The sequence below is a fragment of the Trichechus manatus genome, unplaced genomic scaffold (assembly GCF_000243295.1).
Source record: "Trichechus manatus latirostris isolate Lorelei unplaced genomic scaffold, TriManLat1.0 scaffold00092, whole genome shotgun sequence".
NCBI lineage: Eukaryota > Metazoa > Chordata > Mammalia > Sirenia > Trichechidae > Trichechus > Trichechus manatus.
Genome location: NW_004444028.1, coordinates 1,110,438 through 1,128,843, shown reverse-complemented (window position 1 = coordinate 1,128,843; position 18,406 = coordinate 1,110,438). Strand labels below are relative to the sequence as shown.

General features: G+C 39.4%; 1 protein-coding gene across 2 annotated transcripts in view; it reads right to left on the bottom strand.

Annotated features, from left to right (window-relative positions):
- P3H2 (prolyl 3-hydroxylase 2) overlaps positions 1–18,406 on the bottom strand; it is a 177,114-nt gene that overhangs the window by 36,246 nt on the left and 122,462 nt on the right. For both annotated transcript variants that reach the window (XM_023736769.1, XM_023736770.1), the window contains exons 3-4: positions 1,956–2,108; positions 681–870 (exon numbers count right to left, since the gene is read on the bottom strand). In XM_023736769.1, coding sequence (XP_023592537.1) covers positions 681–870; positions 1,956–2,108 — 343 coding nt within the window. The remainder of the gene's footprint in view (positions 1–680; positions 871–1,955; positions 2,109–18,406) is intronic.

Below are 18,406 nucleotides of genomic sequence, written 5' to 3'. Positions count from 1 at the left end.
TAATATATATAGCATGCATTTTTGTGTATGGTATGTGCAGAGAACTCATTTTTCTTCCCGTAAATGGTTAGCTAGTCAATACTCCAATTTCTGCATAATGCACATTACCCACTTATTTTAAATGCTACTTTGTCATATATTAAATTCCCATATATAATAAAATATCCTTTCGAGTAATTGAAGATGAGTATGGAAAAGTGATTACTGCTACACTGTTTAAAATAATGAAAAATTGCAACCTTCTTAATATTCACGACTAAAAGTTTGATCAAATAATTTATGACGAACCCATATACTGGAATATTATCCAGTCATGAAATACAGTATAGTAGATCCTCATGTACTCACATGAGAAGAAGTTCACAATATATTGTTAAGCAGAAAACAAGAAAAAAAACTATGCTAAAAAGTAGTATTTAGAGTATAGTCCTGTTTTATACAAAATTAAGAATAATTATAAATAATCACATAAATATCTATACATGCATATGAAAAAGTTTGGGAGAATATTCATGAAAATTTCAACAATGTAAATTTATCTATGGGAGATAGGATGGGATAGATACATGAGATTTTCACATTTAACAATACACACTTCTATATTGTTGGAATATATTTTAGAGATTGCAGATAGAGTTTTCACAATCAGGAAAAAAATAAAGGGAAAAAATCAGCTTTACCAGCAATGGCTTCATAGAGGCCTGCTTTATACCCTAAATACTCATACTCTTCAAATCTCTGAGGTCCCTCACACAGCGCTCGGCACTCCATATCTTCACTGAAATATTCTCTTAAAGCTTGTTCAAAGTACTTGATAGCCAGCTCAAAGTCATCAGCCTCATAATGTTTAACTCCTGCACTATAACTCTCCTGAAAAGAAACAGAAAAAACAAAAACTGTTTTTTTAAATATTTTTTCAAGAGCACCCAAGAGGTGCTTGAATAGCAGGATAAACACAGGCTCAGGATCACTCAGGTAGGTGGAGATACTGGAATTCTTGAGCCCCGGAAGGAAAACGAAGGGTTGTTCCTGGGAGATGAAGTTTAACTTCCCTGACTTCAACTAATTTTAAACAATGAGAGGAGACTGACTGAGCAAGTAGAGCCCTGGTAGCACAGTGGTTAAGGGCTATGACTGCAAACCAAAAGGTCGGCAGTTCGGATCCACCATTCTCTCCTTGGAAACTCTATGGGGCAGCTCTACTCCGTCCTATAGGGTCGCTCTGAGTCAGAATCGACTCAATGGCAATGGGTTTTAGATAGTTCCATCACATAGTTCCATTGTCTTCAGAGCATGAGCAAGGACTGTAATTTCTAACCCCTCTGCATCTAGATAGGGCCACGTAACAAGCGCCAGACAACGGATGTGGGTGGAAGACATTGGCCAACTTATTTTTTTAAAAAAGGCTTCGTGTAAAACCTTCCTCTCTCATCTTTTTCTGAGATGGTCTTGGAGTTCACACACTGAAAATGGTGACATCCCAAGATGGAAACCAAGTCCTTTCAACTTATTGTGATGCCAGGTACACAAATAATTATGTGGCTTTACAAAGCAGAGTATGAAAAGTACAGGTACAGTGGAAAGACCACTGGAGCAGGAACTGGGGGAACCATAGTGTGGCCTCGACAGCTCACACTGGCCTCAGCTCCCTGTGTAAGATAAAAGTGTCAGAGGGAGAGCTGAGGCTCAGAGAGGTTGCCTCACAGCTACATCATGTTTTACTTTTCATCATACTATACTGCTTTTCTAAGTTACTTTTATGTTTTCTTTCCATTTTTTTCAACCCTGACAATTAAAATAATATTTCATCTGAGAACTGTGAAAGTATAAAAATGTTGCTTCGTGGGGAATTGGGAATCATTTGGAGATGGCCAGTTACACAAATCTGCTTTGAATCAAATGAAGCTTAGATGCGCTTAGCTCCACCTGGCCAGGTGCAGGTGCCCAGAGCTCACCAGGTGTGCCTTGGCTTCTCGATCTACCACCTGGAACGTTCCGACGCTGGCCATAGTTCTGTAATTCTCGATGTTCTGCTGCATTTCCATGTGCTCAGGGTTGGCCATGAAGAAGGTGTGGGCTGCTTCTACAGCCTTTTCCAGCTGGTTAAGCTAAGGAGGAAAGAAGACCTTAATGAAGGCAAATACTTCTAAACCAAACCCAGAGAAGTAGCGACCAGCTCAAGGTGCCTCAGCTTGAGAATGGCAAGGCCAGGATTCCCGTTCACATTTGCTATGTTAAACCTCTAGACTAAAGTGCCAGGAGATTAATGAACAACATTCCTAAAATGATACATGGAAATTCTGGCTTTGGTGAAAACGCATAAAGGAAATTTGCTCTAAGGTCATTCTCTTCCCTCTGTTTTCTAAGCCATCTGTATTTTCTGGGAAACTGAATCTAGATGCTTTTGTCTATTTTATTATTGATGAAAAAAATAATGAGCTGCCAGAGGTGTACCAACTCCAAACTAAGTTTTCAACACTTTTATCTTTTCCTTTTTTTTTTTTTTCTTTTTACCTTTAATCCTAAAAACTGGAGTATAAATAAACCTGTGATTTTCCAAAGGATTGGGCATACTTTTCCCTCCACTAAATTTGTTCTTAGGCTTTAGAAAGTGAAGAATACACAGTATTAAATTGTTTCAGTACATGCAAGAGGCTAAATGCAGCACAGGAAATGATCTACCCCCCTCCTCTGACTGAGGAATTTGATTCCAAACTTCCAAATTTTGATTCTCATTAATGAAAAAGGGAAGGATTTTTTAAAAACGACTACACAGGAATTGTAAACCTCCCCCTAAGCCGCTTAATGCACTGCTTTCCATCTAACAAGCAATGAGGTATTTTTTTCTTTAATAAAATTGGAATTAAATGTTCTAAATTTAAGATATCTTGACATAGTCTAGCCACGGAGAATTCTACAGACAGATCCATTTACTCCTGTCAGAAAAATGTATATTCAGATTGAGAGTCTTTTTCACAGTGCAATCCAAAGTATGTTACATTTATTTTAAAGTGTGAAGACATGAAAAGGTATTATTATTGAACAAGTACATACAAAATCACAGAACAGTAGACGACACTCCATGAGGGCTCAAGTAGAATTAACAAACAGAAAGAAGGTACACAGGTCGCCCCCCACCCTAGTCACTACACTCCGGAGATACACGAAGAATCTTAGCCCTCACCACAGAAAAACATAAACCACCCTAGGTTTAAGACCCGCCATCTTTAGATTTTAATAACCTTGCCTGTTTTTCCCTTTAATTTGCATACTCTCAGCTACTGGCCTTCCTGCCATTAAATCTTGCCGGAAAGCAGATCTCCCAGCCATTTTAACCCTTGTCCTCAGGTCTGGACACTAAGAATTATTGGCTGGCAACCTCACTAATTTTGGAATTGGTTTCTTTCTCAATTTCAATTTCAATTTCTCCATTTGGGATCTGGTTTCTTCCTCAATGTCAGTTTTCTCAATTTTTCACACACCACTACAGATAAATATGAATTGTATGGAGAGGTCCCTAGGTGTGGCAAACTGTTTGTGTTCGATTGTTAACCTGAAGGTTGGGGGTTTGAGCCTACCCAGCGGTACCACAGAAGATAGGTCTGGTGATCTGCTTCCTTTAAGATTACAACCAAAATACCCCCTGAAATCTTCTTAAAACCAAATAATAGTTTAGTTTAACTAGTAGAGAATGTCTACCTTGAGCACTGTGCTCTTTTAAGATTTATCTATGCAGGATCAAATCGACAAAAGCCACTTGAAAGATTAGCTAGGACGCTTAGGGGCAGTGAATTTATGTTAACAGGGAAGGAATAACTCAGAAAAGGAGGGTGAGATGGTTGCGCTACTCAAAGAATGTAATTGATGTAACTGAATTGTACATGGAGAAATTGTTGAATTGGTGTATGTTCTGCTGTGTATATTCTCAAAACAACAACAAAAACAAAATTATCAAAAAAAAAAAAAAGATTACAACGAAGAAAATCCTATAAAGTAGTTCTACTCTTTAACAAATGGGGTTGCCATGAGTCAGAATTGACAACAATAACTACGCTGTGACAAATATATAGGTAGAGAGAAAAAAGGGGCTCTAAACTGAGTGTGGGTGCCCACTTATTGGTCAAGTTACCCTGGAAAAAGCCATTTAACATTTGTGCCTAAGTTCTCCCTGAAGGAAAAATGTTCATAAAAATCTCATACTACCATCTATCTCAGGAATTTTGGAAGAATTCAGTTGTGTAATATGTATGAATATGCTTCTGAAGTAAAGCACTAAAGAAATTCACACTAGGATACAATTTATAAATGATCTATGAGTTTCAAGGATGTGAATATGTTCACGTTAATGAGAAGTATAGTCCATAGCTCCCATGAACAGTGTATGGATATAATAAGGCACTTGTAGCAGGTAAAAGATGTCCTCAATTAAGAGCCAAACTATAATATATGAGCAAGTGAGATTAGAACTGATGTCGTATGGTTTTATGGAACCAGATATTAAAGTTGATAGAACACAAACATTTATGTTCATGACTTTCCTAGCTGCATGCCTTTGCTCAGGCTATTCCATTCAGCTGGAATTCCTTACTCTTTCTAAATTTCTCCTTGAAATCTAACATATCCTATAGGGCCAAGCTAAAGTACTGCTTTCTCTTAAGAAAACTTTCCACAACCTTATAGCTATAAGCAAGCACTGCAATACCATCTTATCCATATTTCTCTTTGGCACTTATGTTCCACCTTACACTATATCTTTCCTGTCATTTTGTCATACTGTGGTGGCTGGCATGTTGCTGTGATGCTGGAAGCCATGTCACCAGTATTTCAAATACCAGCAGGGTCACCCATGGTGGACAGGCGTCAGCAGATCCTCCAGGCTAAGACACTAGGAAGAAGGACCCAGTGACCTACTTCTAAAAATATTGGCCAGTGAAAACCTTATGAATAGCAGTGGAACATTGTCTGATATAGTGTTGGAAGATGAGTCCCTCAGGTTGGAAGTTACTCAAATACAACTGGGGAAGAGCTGCCTCTTCAAAGTAGAGTCAACCTTAAGACGCACATGGAGTAAAGCTTTCAGGACCTTCATTTGCTGATGTGGCATGACTCAAAATGAGAAGAAATAGCTGCAAACAATTCCATTAATAATTGGAATGTACAAAGTATAAATCTAGGAAACTTGGAGTTGTCAAAAATGAAATGGAATGCTTGAAGATCAATATCCTAGGCATTAATGAGATGAAATGTACTGGTATTGGCCATTTTGAATTGGACAAGCATACGGTCTACTGTGCTGGGAATGACAAATTGGAGGGGGACAACGTTGCATTCATTCTCAAAAAGAACATTTCAAGATCTATCCTGAAATACAATGCTGTCAGTGATAAGACAATATACATACGCCTACAAGGAAGATCAATTAATACGACTATTATTCAAATTTACACACCAACTACTAATGCCAAAAATGAACAAATTGAAGACTTTTACCAATTTCTGCAGTCTGAAATTGATCAAACATGCAATTAAATGCATTGATAATTGCTGGTGATTGGAAAGCAAAAGTTGGAAACAAAGAAGAAGGATCAGTAGTTGGAACATACGGCCAAGGTGACAGAAACGACGCAGGAGACGGATCGATAGAATTTTGCAAGATAAACAACCTATTCATTGGAAATACCTTTTTCAACAACATAAATGGTGACTCTACAAGTGGACCTCATGACACGGAATACGCCGGAATCAAATCGACTACATCTGTGAAAAGAGGCAATGGAAAAGCTCAATATCATCAGTCAGAACAAGGCCAGTGGCCGACTGCAGAACAGACCATCAATTGCTCATATGCGAGTTCAAGTAGAAGCTGAAGAAAATTAAAACAAGTCCACGAGAACCAGAGTACCACCCTGAGGATATTCCACCTGAATTTAGAGACCGTCTCAAAAACAGATTTGACACATTGAACACTAATGACCAAGGACTAGACGAGTTGTGAGATGACATCAAGGACATCATACGTGAAGAAAGCAAAAGGCCATTAAAGAAACAAGAAAGTAAGAAAAGACCACAGTGGATGTCAGAAGAGATTCTGAAACTTACTCTTGAGCGTAGAGTTGCTAAAGCGAATGGAAGAAATGATGAAGTAAAAGCACTGAACAGAAGATTTCAAAGGGCAGCTTCAGAAGACAAAGTAAAGTATTATAAAGAAATATGCAAAGACCTGGAGTTAGAAAACCAAAAGGGAAGAACACGCTTGGCATTTCTCAAGCTGAGAGAATTGAAGAAAAAATTCAAGCCTCGAGCTGCAATACTGAAGGATTCTATGGACAAAATATTGAACAATGCAGGATGCATCAAAAGAAGATGGAAGGAATACAAAGAGTCACTGTATCAAAAAGAACTGGTAGACGTTCAACCATTTCAGGAGGTAGCATATGATCAAGAATCAATGGTACTGAAGTAAGAAGTCCAAGCTGCAATGAAGGCACTGGCGAAAAACAAGACTCCAGGAATTGACAGAATACCAACTGAAATGTTTCCACAAAGGGATGTAATGCTGGAAGTGCTCACTAATGCCAAGAAATGGAAGAGATGCATATTTGTGCCCATTCCAAAGAAAGGTGTTCCAATAGAATGTGGAAATTATCGAACAATATCATTAATATCATACACAAGTAAAATTTTGCTGAAGATATTTCAAAAATGGTTACAGCAGTACATCAACAGGGAACTGCCATAAATTCAAGCCAGATTCAGAAGAAGTCATGGAACAAGGAATGTCATTGCTTATGTCATACGGATCTTGGCTGAAAGCACAGAACACCAGAAAGATATTTACCTGTGCTTGACTGACTATGCAAAGGCATTCAACTGTGTGGATCATAACAAATTATGGATAACATTGCAAAGAATGGGAATTCCAGAACACTTAATTGTACTTATGCGGAACCTGTACACAAACCAAGAGGCAGTTGCTTGAACAGAACAAGGGGATACTGCATGGTTTAAAACCAGGAAAAGTGTGCATCAGGGTTGTATCCTTTTACCATACTTATTCAATCCATATAATGAGCAAATAATCTGAGAAGCTGGACTATGTGAAGAAGAGAGCATGGCGTCAGGATTGGAGGAAGATTCATTAACAACCTGTGACATGCAGATGACATAACCCTGCTTGCTAAAAGTGAAGAGGACTTGAGGCCCTTACTGATGAAGATCAAAGACTACAGCCTTCACTATGGATTATACCTCAACATAAAGAAAACAAAAATCCTCACAACTGGACCAATAAGCAACATCATGATAAACGGAGAAACGATTCAAGTTGTCAAGGATTTCATTTTACTTGGATCCACAATCAATGCCCATGGAAGCAGCAGTCAACAAATCAAAAGACATATTGCATTGGGTAAATCTGCTGCAAAAGACCTCTTTCTTTTAAAAATCAAAGATGTCTCTTTGAGGACTAAAGTGTGCCTGACCTAAACCATGGTATTTTCAATCACCTCATTTGCATGCGAAAACTGGATAATAAATAAGGAAGACCAAAAAAGAGTTAATGCCTTTGAATTAAGGCATTGGCAAAGAATATTGAATATACCATGGACTGTCAAAATAATGAACAAATTTGTCTTGGAAGAAGTACCACCAAAATGCTCCTTAGCAGCGAGGATGGCATGACTTCATCTGATGTACTTTGGACATGTTATCAGGAGGGATCAGTCCCTGGAGAAGGACATCATGCTTGGCAAAGTAGATGATCATTAAAAAAGAGGAAGAACCTTAAGGAGATAGATTGACACAGTGGCTGCAACCATTGGCTCAAATATAGCAACGAATGTGAGGGTGGTGCAGGTCTGGGCAGCGTTTTGTTCCTTTGTACACAGGGTTGCTATGGGTCGGAAGCAACTTGACGGCACCTAACAGCAACACATTTGTTTCTTCAAGTAGAATTCTCTGAAGACAGGGACCATATGGCTTATTTATTTTCAAACTTTTTTACATATAGATGATGACTATGATATGTCTAAGAAAAGAGGGGAAGAGAAAACTTCCAACAAGTAAATTTTTTACACACAATTCAAAGGTATATTACATGAGAGCATACTTCATAAGCTATAAGGTACTAATAGAATTTAGTTCAATAAAAACATCTCTGAAGTCTAGTCATACACATTGAGGGCTTCTGATACCGCTTATTACAAATGAATGTGATTTAGTGGCTTCTGAAAACTGTCAGCCACTGTTGATAAACTGATTCCTTCTCTCAAATTTGACCACACTGATTTTTTTTTTGCTTATTTGTTGTTTGCCGGCTTTATAGCTTTATATTAAACATGATACCATCTTCCCCATTATAAATATAAAAGAGATTCCACGACTTATGGCTGAACCATAGAACTTGTTCATGAACTGGCCATGGCTTCAAATTATTGTCAGCCAGTTCACGAAACTAGAATTGGTGCTATATTCTATAAAATAGGCCATTGTTTTAACTGGAAGCCTGGTAGTTTTGTCTCCATTTTTGAAATTAGGTATTCACACACGCACAAAGTAGAAGCGAAAGTTGAGGTGAACCTGTCTGTACCATGTGTAATGCCATAGGATTCGAGCGAGACTCCAAAGCTCTTGTAAGCACTCGGTTTCAGCCAAGGAAGAGTGTTACCAACTAGTTCACTGAAACACAAAAAGTAAATTGAATTTAAAGGCTCCAAACTGGACTTTCTTTGAGACCTAAACACACACACACACACACACACACACACACACAAACACATACACACAAAGAAGAACAGGAGAGAAAACACTAACATGAGGGTAACTCTAAGCGTCAGAAAAATAAATCCCGAAATTCAGAATAATTGAGGAAGGGCAGTGATCTGACAACAAGACGGCATTGAACTTTTAAGGGAGGCCCTGCCCTGCCCTGTGGGGATGGGAAAAAGCTGGTAGGAAATGCCTTCGAGAAGCTCTGGGTCATTTCCACTCGGGCTGTGAAGGGCTCAGGCAAACATTCCCTCCTGCCAGCCCAGGAGCACACTCGTAGGTGGCAGCCATACTGCCTGGAAAACGCACACTGACTGAATCAACACCTGCTAACATTCAGAAGTTACTCTCTCCTTGACCTGGTGAGTCAATGAGCCTCTTCCGACACAAAAATAATTTTCTGTAGCTGGTAATGAGAGCACACATTGACGACTCAGAAACCTCCAGCAGCTCCTCGATGTCCACAAAAGAGATTTCAGACGCTCTGCACCAGGACACTTAAGAACCTCCAGGATCTGGCCCCGGCCTATCCTTCTGGCATAACTTCTTTGTACCCGCCATCATACAAACTTTTCCCAGCCAAGCTGAACTTCTGCAAGTTTTATAACATGCCCACCTTCCTACTTAAGAAATCACGCAGAGGCCCAGTATTCAAGTCATGCCTGGGTTTTTATTTCACTCATTGAGCAGGTATTTATTTTGCACCAGCTCTGTGCCAGGCACTGTGGTAATCCTCAGACATACCTACAGGGTCAAGAGAGACAAAGCCCTGCTTTCTAGGTCCTTATACTCCCATCGCAGGGGACAGGTACTTATCTAGTAAATCAACAATTTAAGAGCATAATTTCAGATTGTGCTACATGCTAAGAAGAAATAAATGAGCAAACAACAGTGTGAGCACAGGCAGCATTAAGGCAGGAGGACTACGTTAGATAAACGGGTCAAGGAAGATCTCTCTAGCATACGATTTTTGAGCAGAAATCTAACTGTTGAGAAGCCAGTCATGAGAAGAACAGAAATAAAGAGCCTTTGAAGCAAAAAGAAAGTAAAGTGAAAGAATTCTGAAGTAGGAAAAGTCCTGACATGTTTTAGAAGCATCATAGAGAGCAAAAAACCAAAAAAAACCAAACCTGTTTTTTCAACTCATAGTGACCCTACAGGACAGAGCAGAACTGCCCCGTATGGTTTCTGAGGAGCAGCTGGTGGATTTGAACTGCCGACCTTTTGGTTAGCAACTGGGCTCTTAACCACTTCACTACCAGGGCTCCCAATAGAGACAGAGGTGACCAACATTTAAAGAAAGATTTGGGAAAAAGTTGGAGAAGAACAGATCGCTTGTAGACTTATGGTGAAGAGTCTGAATCTTATTCTAAGTGCAAAAGGAAACCACTGAAGAAGTTTAAGGAGGGGAGAGAAACAAGGTCTGATATCCATTTTTAAATGATAATTCTGACTGCTATGCGGAAAATAGAGCTTTGATAGGAGGCAAGAGAGGACTGCAGCAATCCAGGTCCCCAAAAATGCTTTGACTTTGCAAAATAAGTGTAGGGCAGCACGTTACTCCACCTCCTTTTTCTTTCTTAAGTTTCCTGATCATAAAATGTTTGGGAATAAACTGATAGGTGTGTGTGTGTGCGTGTATTAGAGAACCCTCAAAATATGATATCCCAGCTAAACAATTAACAATTCTCTTCCTAGGTGAAGAGCGCATGGTTAGAGCACTCAGCTGCTAACCAAAAAGTCAGCAGTTTGAACCCATCAGCCGCTCCAAGGGAGAAAGATGTGGCAGTCAGCTTCCGAAAGATTTAAAGCCTTGGAAACCCTCTGGGGTAGTTCTACTCTGTCCTATAAGGTTGCTATGAGTTGGAATCGACTTGACGGCAGTGGGTTTGTTTTTTTGGTTTTCCTTGGGATATACTGTGAATGTAGAGAATGCTGAAGAATTGGGATAGTAAATCAAGGGAAGAACGAAGTTTTCTTCCAGGTTTCTTCCCAGATCATATCTGTGATACTTCAAGCCACGAGACTGTCGACACTATCCAAGGAAAGGTGTGATGCTCCCAGAGCACAGCCTCTGTCTTCCCATCTCTCGGCTTTGACTCTCGCACTCAGGATGCGCTTCTTTCCTGTCTCTGCCCGCTGGAGCCTCTGAGACCAGCTGTAAGGCTCCTTTCTCCATGAAGCTCACCTGTACCATCAGCTGACTCACTTTTCTCTCCTCTCTACTCCTACAGGGTCGCTAGGAGTCAGAATCGACTCAACGGCAATGGGTTTAGTTTTGGATTTCTACTCCTATAATATTTTGTAGGTCCATGCAATAGGCATCACACCATCACGCTGTGTTCATGTAGCTTAAAACCCAAACCCACTGCCATCAAGTCGATTCCAACTCATAACGACCCTCTAGGACAGAGCAGAATTGCCGCATAGGGTTTCCAAGGCTGTAAATCTTTATGGAAGCAGACTGCCCTATCTCTCTCCCGTGGAGCGGCTGGTGGGTTCGAACCACCAACTTTCAGCCGCTGAGCACTGAACCATTGCACCACCAGGGCTCCTTACGTACAGCTTACCACCAAAAAAACAAGCTCCACAGGAAAGGGGCTGCACCTTCTCTTTTGCTTTCTCTCTCTCTCTATATATATATATACACATACACATATGTGTATATGTGTATATGTATATATATCACATAATGAGTGCATATATATAAAGCATATAATATACTATAATACATACGTATTACATAAGTATAATAGAAACTTTGTGCTCACCAAGTTAAATTGAGCTCAGAAACCTTCACTTTCCCCACAATTTTACTCCTTAAACGAGTGGCGAATTCCAAGTCCTTTGCTTACAGTTATAAACTCCCGAACTGGAAGAGGTCCTGGAGGTCATCTAATCCAACTCCTGTATTTAAAGGAATTAGGACACTGGCAGTTTAAATAACCAGAAATTTCAAGCTCCTTCAGCAAATGAGTGAGCGCTGAGAATGTGTCATCATTGCCTGCTGACTGGCAGAAGCTAACACAATGGACTAATTTTCCCTCTTCCCTCTATACTCTCCAACCCCCTCTCTTCCTCTCTGTTTTTCCCATCCTTCCTGCAGCCATTTGTCTCAATTCAGTAGACAGAAGCAAAGCACAAAAGGAAGATCCAGATATATATAATTTCCAAACAGAGTGCAGGGAAAATACACAAGTCCCCTCCCTTTTGAGTTAGGAGAGATATAAAGCTCAAATGTTTTGAATATGAAATTGAGAAGAGCTTGGGAGACATGTGGAGTGAAAGACAGTGGCTAATTCTAAAGCACATTAAAATATGTAAAGACCACTGTGGACTTCAAAATAGAATATGTGGCCTTGCTTTTTTATTTTCTGAAGGCTTGTTATACACTCAGGATAAAGTATCAATCCTGAAACAATCTCCATTCTTCTACTAAAACATCACCGTTTTCAGTAAAGTTGGGAATTCCTTCTCCACTTTCACCACCCTAACTCTGGGACTTCATCCAACACCATGCGTTACATTTTGATGAAGTGCTGTATTTTCGGCCTTGGCTCTTCAGATAAATTTCACAAGATAGCAACTTTAGGGATATTTAACCCTGTATATATTGGGTTTCTCACCATCTGACGAATATGTAAGCAGACGCTGAAGACATCCTGCTTCTAAACCACGGCAGTATTTTTAAGTTCTCACGAGCGCTATAAACACGCAGCCTGGAGAGAAAGGAAGTGAGCATTGCAGCATGTTAAACAGCAAAAAATCGTAGCCAAAAACCGTGGTCTTCTTTTTATGGCGCTATAAGCTTTTTTTTAAAAAAAAAAAAAATCATGACTGCTACATTTTTATAGATGGCTCAGCACTTGCTAACATCTCCAAAGTGACCTCAATATTTTGCCAGCCTAACATTAATTTCCCTTCACAAAACCAAATAAGTAAATACATAAATACTTTTTTAAAATAATAATACATTGAATGACATACTAAAAAATACTCTTAAAGTAAAGACTCATCAAATTTGGGAACAAACTTTGGGAGCAGTTTGTTTGACCTACTGGATTAAACGAAATTCCACGAATCCTTCTTTCAAATGAAAAGGATGGCCCCTTTAAGGAGAAGTCAATCTTATCTTAGGAAATTCCTAAACATTTCCATATAGTGCAGTCACATTTTTAGAGAGGCCAAATGAAACAGCCACATGAAAAACAACTCTGCATTCTTTTTTCATAACCGATGGTGATGATAGCATTCTTTATGTTGTTAATATGACTGGTAAAATGATTCATGCATATTATTCTCACAATTCATTTATAGAAAAAAATGGTTGTTTCTCTTGACAGATTTACAAAATTGATTTTAATGAACATTGAAAACTACATATTATATAGTGTTGCCCTTTCTTTCTTGACTACTAGGAAATTTAGAACAAAATTTTATTCTCATTTACAGAAATGTATTATTTTGGGTTTCTAGCATATCAAATGGAAACCCTGGTGGCGTAGTGGTTAAATGCTATGGCTGCTAACCAAAAGGTTGGCAGTTCAAATCCAACAGGAGCTCCTTAGAAACTCTATGGGGCAGTTCTGCTCTGTCCTACAGGGTCGCTTTGAGTCAGAATCAACTCGATGGCAACGGGTTTTAGTGTATCAAATAGAAGCTAGTATATATATATTTTTTTCCTTTGAGGTTTTCACTTTTGTCTCTATTTCAAAAATCTAATTATACAAAAAGGCACATTCGCAAGGTAACTCAAAGTCCCTTTGGGCACGTGGAAGTTACAATTTATTAAAAAGATATATCTCCACAGTAAAAGACATTTCTAGTAATTGTATATATTTTTCTGACATCAATTTAGAAAATTTAGACATTTGTAGGTTTCAATAACACATTAATTCATAAGTTAGGTGTCCATGCTAATGTAGCAAATTAACTTAGCTTTGCATTTAAGGGACACTGGCCTAAAGATAGTCATGGTTATAAGTAAATACTTAGAGCTTTAAAAATGCTATTTGCTAAGGATTACATGGGAAATGACATTTCTAAAGAGTAACCTTTCCTCCGTGGAGTAACTGGGAAAGGAAGAATATTTCTTTCTAAAATACTTTCTTTTGCCAAATGGCTTATGCTTTTTTTCCGCAATTATTTACGGTCCCAAGCGTGATTAATAGACTTCTGCTCTTTCTAAATACTCAAGTGAAGGTTTAATCTGCTGTTTACATCTCATGTTAAACAGTGATGGTGGACAGCCACTGTCGAAAGAGGTTACCCTTACGAGTTCAGTGGACCAACAGATTCCATTAGCTAAGCTTGCTAGAAGCCTTCCTAGCTAAATAAAAACTATTCTTTTGGGTAAGAAAACACTAAAGTGAAGAAGCAGAAGTTTTAAACTTACTCTATCAGATTAGAGACTATTTAAAACAAAAAGTCCTTGTGTTTTTGGAAAAAAAAAAAAAAAAAAACCCAAAGTATTAGCCAAAAATAAGCGCGTGCTAAACTGGACAAAAAATCCCTCAAGCTGTCTGTGTACCGTCTAACTTCCTAAGGAGAGAACAGCCAAGACTTGGAAGCCTTCTGCGTATGGAGGAGAAAACATTCTCTTCGTGATGGAATGTGGGCAAGTTCTAGCTGTCATATCTATCTGCCTCGGATCGAATGAGATTAATGGGCACGGTTTATTGGTATGTGACTGTTGTTCTGGGTTCTCAACATTTAGGACAGGGTAAGGCTGAACAGCTGGGCAGGCATCTTAACCTCCACAGTGTCTGCGCGGCAATTTCCCTAGAGCTGTCAGAGGATGACTAATGATTACCGAAAAGAGGGTTCTGGCCAAGACCTCTCTGACATTTGCTTCCTGCTACTGTTTTTGGAAACATAACTTTAATTCTCTCTGTTTACTTTGAAAGTCGATGTCACTCATATCAGACTCCCGTTTTGCCAATGTCCCACGACTATTACAGCCGTCATCACTTTAACACGTAAAGAACCGTCTTCATGTTAGATTTTGAAAAATACACAGATAAAAATCTAACGTCCTTCCACATGAGCTCAGAACTGTACTCCTCTCACACCTGACTCCCATACTGGCGGGCATGATCTCGTTCACGAGGTTGTGAATAACAAGAAGACCGTGCCCTTGGTTATCGTATCGTTCACAAAGCACATTACGATGCTACTAATAAAAATAAAAGCAATAAAAGTGGTTATTTACTAAGTAAGTGTCTACTAAGCACAGGCCCTGTGCTGGGCATTTGCACTACGTCAAATTTAACATGAACACTTCTTATCTGAGGTGATGAAGGACCAGAAGGGTGCAATTCAGTAACGTCTCCCAAGGTCCCACAGCTACCAAATGGTAACACCTGGATTCAAACTCCCATCTGACTCCAAATCTATACTTTTCCATTCCAATGTACAATCGAACCGGCGCCCAAACACAGAAACAAGGCTAAAATCAGTGTCTTGCACGTTTTGTTGCTTCAGTAGGCTTTTAGTGACAACTAGATAATACCTTCTTCTAATGTGAAAAAGTTTTGTGTCATGCACAGTAGTAAAAAAAAAAAAAAAGTTGCCATTGCTTCAACTCATGGCGGCCCTATGGGACAGAGTAGAACTACCCCATAGGGTTTCCAAGGAGCAGCTGGTGGATTCGAACTGCGGACCTTTTGGTTAGCAGCCCAGCTCTTAACCACTGCACCACCAGCGCTCCATGCAACAGTATAGGCTGACACTTTTGTCCACATTCAAAACGTGAGCCAACCGAAGCCTAAGGTTATGATTAAGTCCCCTGCCCTTAGACCCCAGCTCATAGGAGGCAGAGGTGGACTAGAACCCAGGTCACAAACACGAGCATAGACTCCCCAAGTTTGATGGATCTAAACTACGTAGTCTTTTTTTTTTTTCTTTTCTGTTGATGAAGAATCTAAAGCTCAAAAAGAGTAAGAGAATTTTCCAAGATCACCTTGCAAGTAACTAACACTGGATTTATAACTTCTCTGGTTTAGACTGTCTGTCTAGGGGTAAAAACGTTACAGACTGTCTCCATTTTGGACAGCCATTCATTATCACCTATGGGAAATAAAAGTTCTCTGTAACTGGTTCAAATCCCAGGTGGGTTGTCAGGATATCAGGAATGTAACACTCTTCACAAAGCTAGGATACGAAACCCTACCTCTATCTGGGGCCCAGGACAGAAGTAGTTAATCATTATTTACAAGGCCCCATTATGCTATAAGCAATGATTTATAGCACCAAGTAGAAATTTGGACCGGTACAGACTGAGTTGCCCTTGGTGAACTACGTGGTAAGAAAATAAATAACTGAATTTTGTTGTGCTAACCATTCATTCCCACATTGCTTCCGCCTGGTTTTCATTATGAAAAATGGAGATGAATGTTGTCTTTCCCTGGTGACCCATTAAGAAAGTTCTAGCTGGCCATCACTTCACTACAGCCAACAGCCAGCTCTCTAATGCTCACTACACGGCTCTGCGGCTGTTAGCAGCCAGGTCACATTTTCTCCCAAACTGTACAATGTTGCAATTATTTGAATTTATTTGTCAAATATGACAGCAAAATGGCAATTAGCTGTGAATCTGGGCTTTCTGCTCCTAAGATACCCTTTAAACATCAGCAGAGAAATAACTTAATTTAGAGAGTTGATTTTTTTTCCTGCTTTTGACAATCTAAGAATTTTCAAAAGTATGTCTGCAACATTGTTTTGTGAAATAAGAAAGTGACAGGCATCAAATGTGGGCCACAGGCTAGGAGTCGGAGGCCCAAGGACTGAGCATCCATGTGTGGGGTTATTTCCTGTTTCTCCCCATAAACAGCTACACTTCCTGAATGGACTGCAGATGGAGGCATGGGGGTCTGGGAAAAAAACCCAAACCCGTTGCTGTGGAGTCAATTCTGACTCACAGAATAGAACTGTCCCACAGGGTTTCCAAGGACTGGCTGGTGGATTCGAACTGCGGACCTTTTAATCAGCAGCCAAGCTCTTAACCACTGTGCCACCTGGGCTCCAGGTCTGGGAAAAGAAGTAATAAATTGGGTTTTGCCCTCATGAAAATTGTAACAGTGCTAAGATAATAGTAGAAATAGCCTGGCAAAAATTATGTTTTGGGGGAAGGGGCTTTAGGGCTTAATGGGCAGATAGATAAATTCTATCATTACAATTTATAATGTATTTGGCCTGCCTTCCATGTTGTGTTTATGAAACCAGTTTAACATTTCACCCACTCCACTATTTGAAATACAAACAAAGCAAACAAGTAAATCCAAAGCTTTTTCACTTGTACCTTTCTGATGTAAACATGCCACATTCTTCTGTGAAATACAAACTCTCTCCTGTCCTCATAGGGGTGGGAGATTTACTTTAAAAAGCATTTCAAAACATTCACTTCATCTCATGTAAAGGAATCTACTGTGGCTGCATGCCAAAGAGAGTTTCACTCCAAAGACCTCTCCTGGAGGGGACTTCAAAAAGAAACTAAGGTCCCTTCAGGTGTTTTACCCATCGAGCTGACTAATGGGTGTTCCTAATTGACAGATCACATGGTCTTTTTACAGAGGTGACTTTGAATATGAAGTTCTTCCAATGATTCATAAGTATCTCTGGCATCACACCTGTACTTTTTTTTTTTTTTTAACTATTTGGCCACAGCAATAACCTTCAGACTGTATAATAAATGAAATATCCTTACTGTATATACAGGTTAAATATAAGCCTAAACATTTTCTCTGTACCTCAGCCAACAGTCTGTACTGGAAAGAAGGCCCCAGTCCATCTGAATTTCTGAGAAGGTAAAAGCTTGGAGAAAATACACTTATCAACTGAATGTATCAGGTAGCATCAACTCTTCTGTTACTCTGCGGCACTTGTATTGGTCTTAAGAATACTGTCTTCCATTAACCATAGAGAACTAGGGATAGAAAGGCCCTTTAAATCAAATAGTCCCACTGTTCCATTTTACAGATGAGCAATAATTTACCCAGAAAAATTAGTGGCAGAACTCTAGTTAAAATCTACATCTTTAATTGAAACATTCGTAAGGACACACTTGGAGTTGTAGTCACTGCTGTCTCAAAGTGGAGGTGTGTCTACATATGTAACAAGTGTTTGCTGACCACCTCTGCCAGAGAAAGAACTGTGATAGATGTCACACATCTGAGAGTACAAAATGACTTGGAAATGATCCATGACCTTTTATTAACTATAGCCCAGTTAAGGCATAAAGACATACACTGAATATTAAAACATAAGGTCATACAGGGTTAGAGGTCAGAATGAGTGGGTGGCAGGCAACATAGCGCTGTAGAAATTGAGAGAAATGTGGAATCACATTTCTGGAATGTTCAGGTAAGACCTCATTGAGAAAGTAAAACAGGGCTGGATCTTGAAGATCAGAAAACAGGTGGATATCTCAGATGCAGAATAGCATGAGCAAGGAAAAGTAGGAAAGCGGGAATAGTAATTTGGCTACCCTGGCTCATGTGTAAGATCCGGTTTGCAGAGTAACGGGAAACAAGGATGACTATGATGTGATTTATGGGATCCTTGAACACGAACGAGGTATTTTCATTTTTGTTCTTGGAAAAAGGGCAGCAGATTTATCTATATATGTGTACATTTATATGTG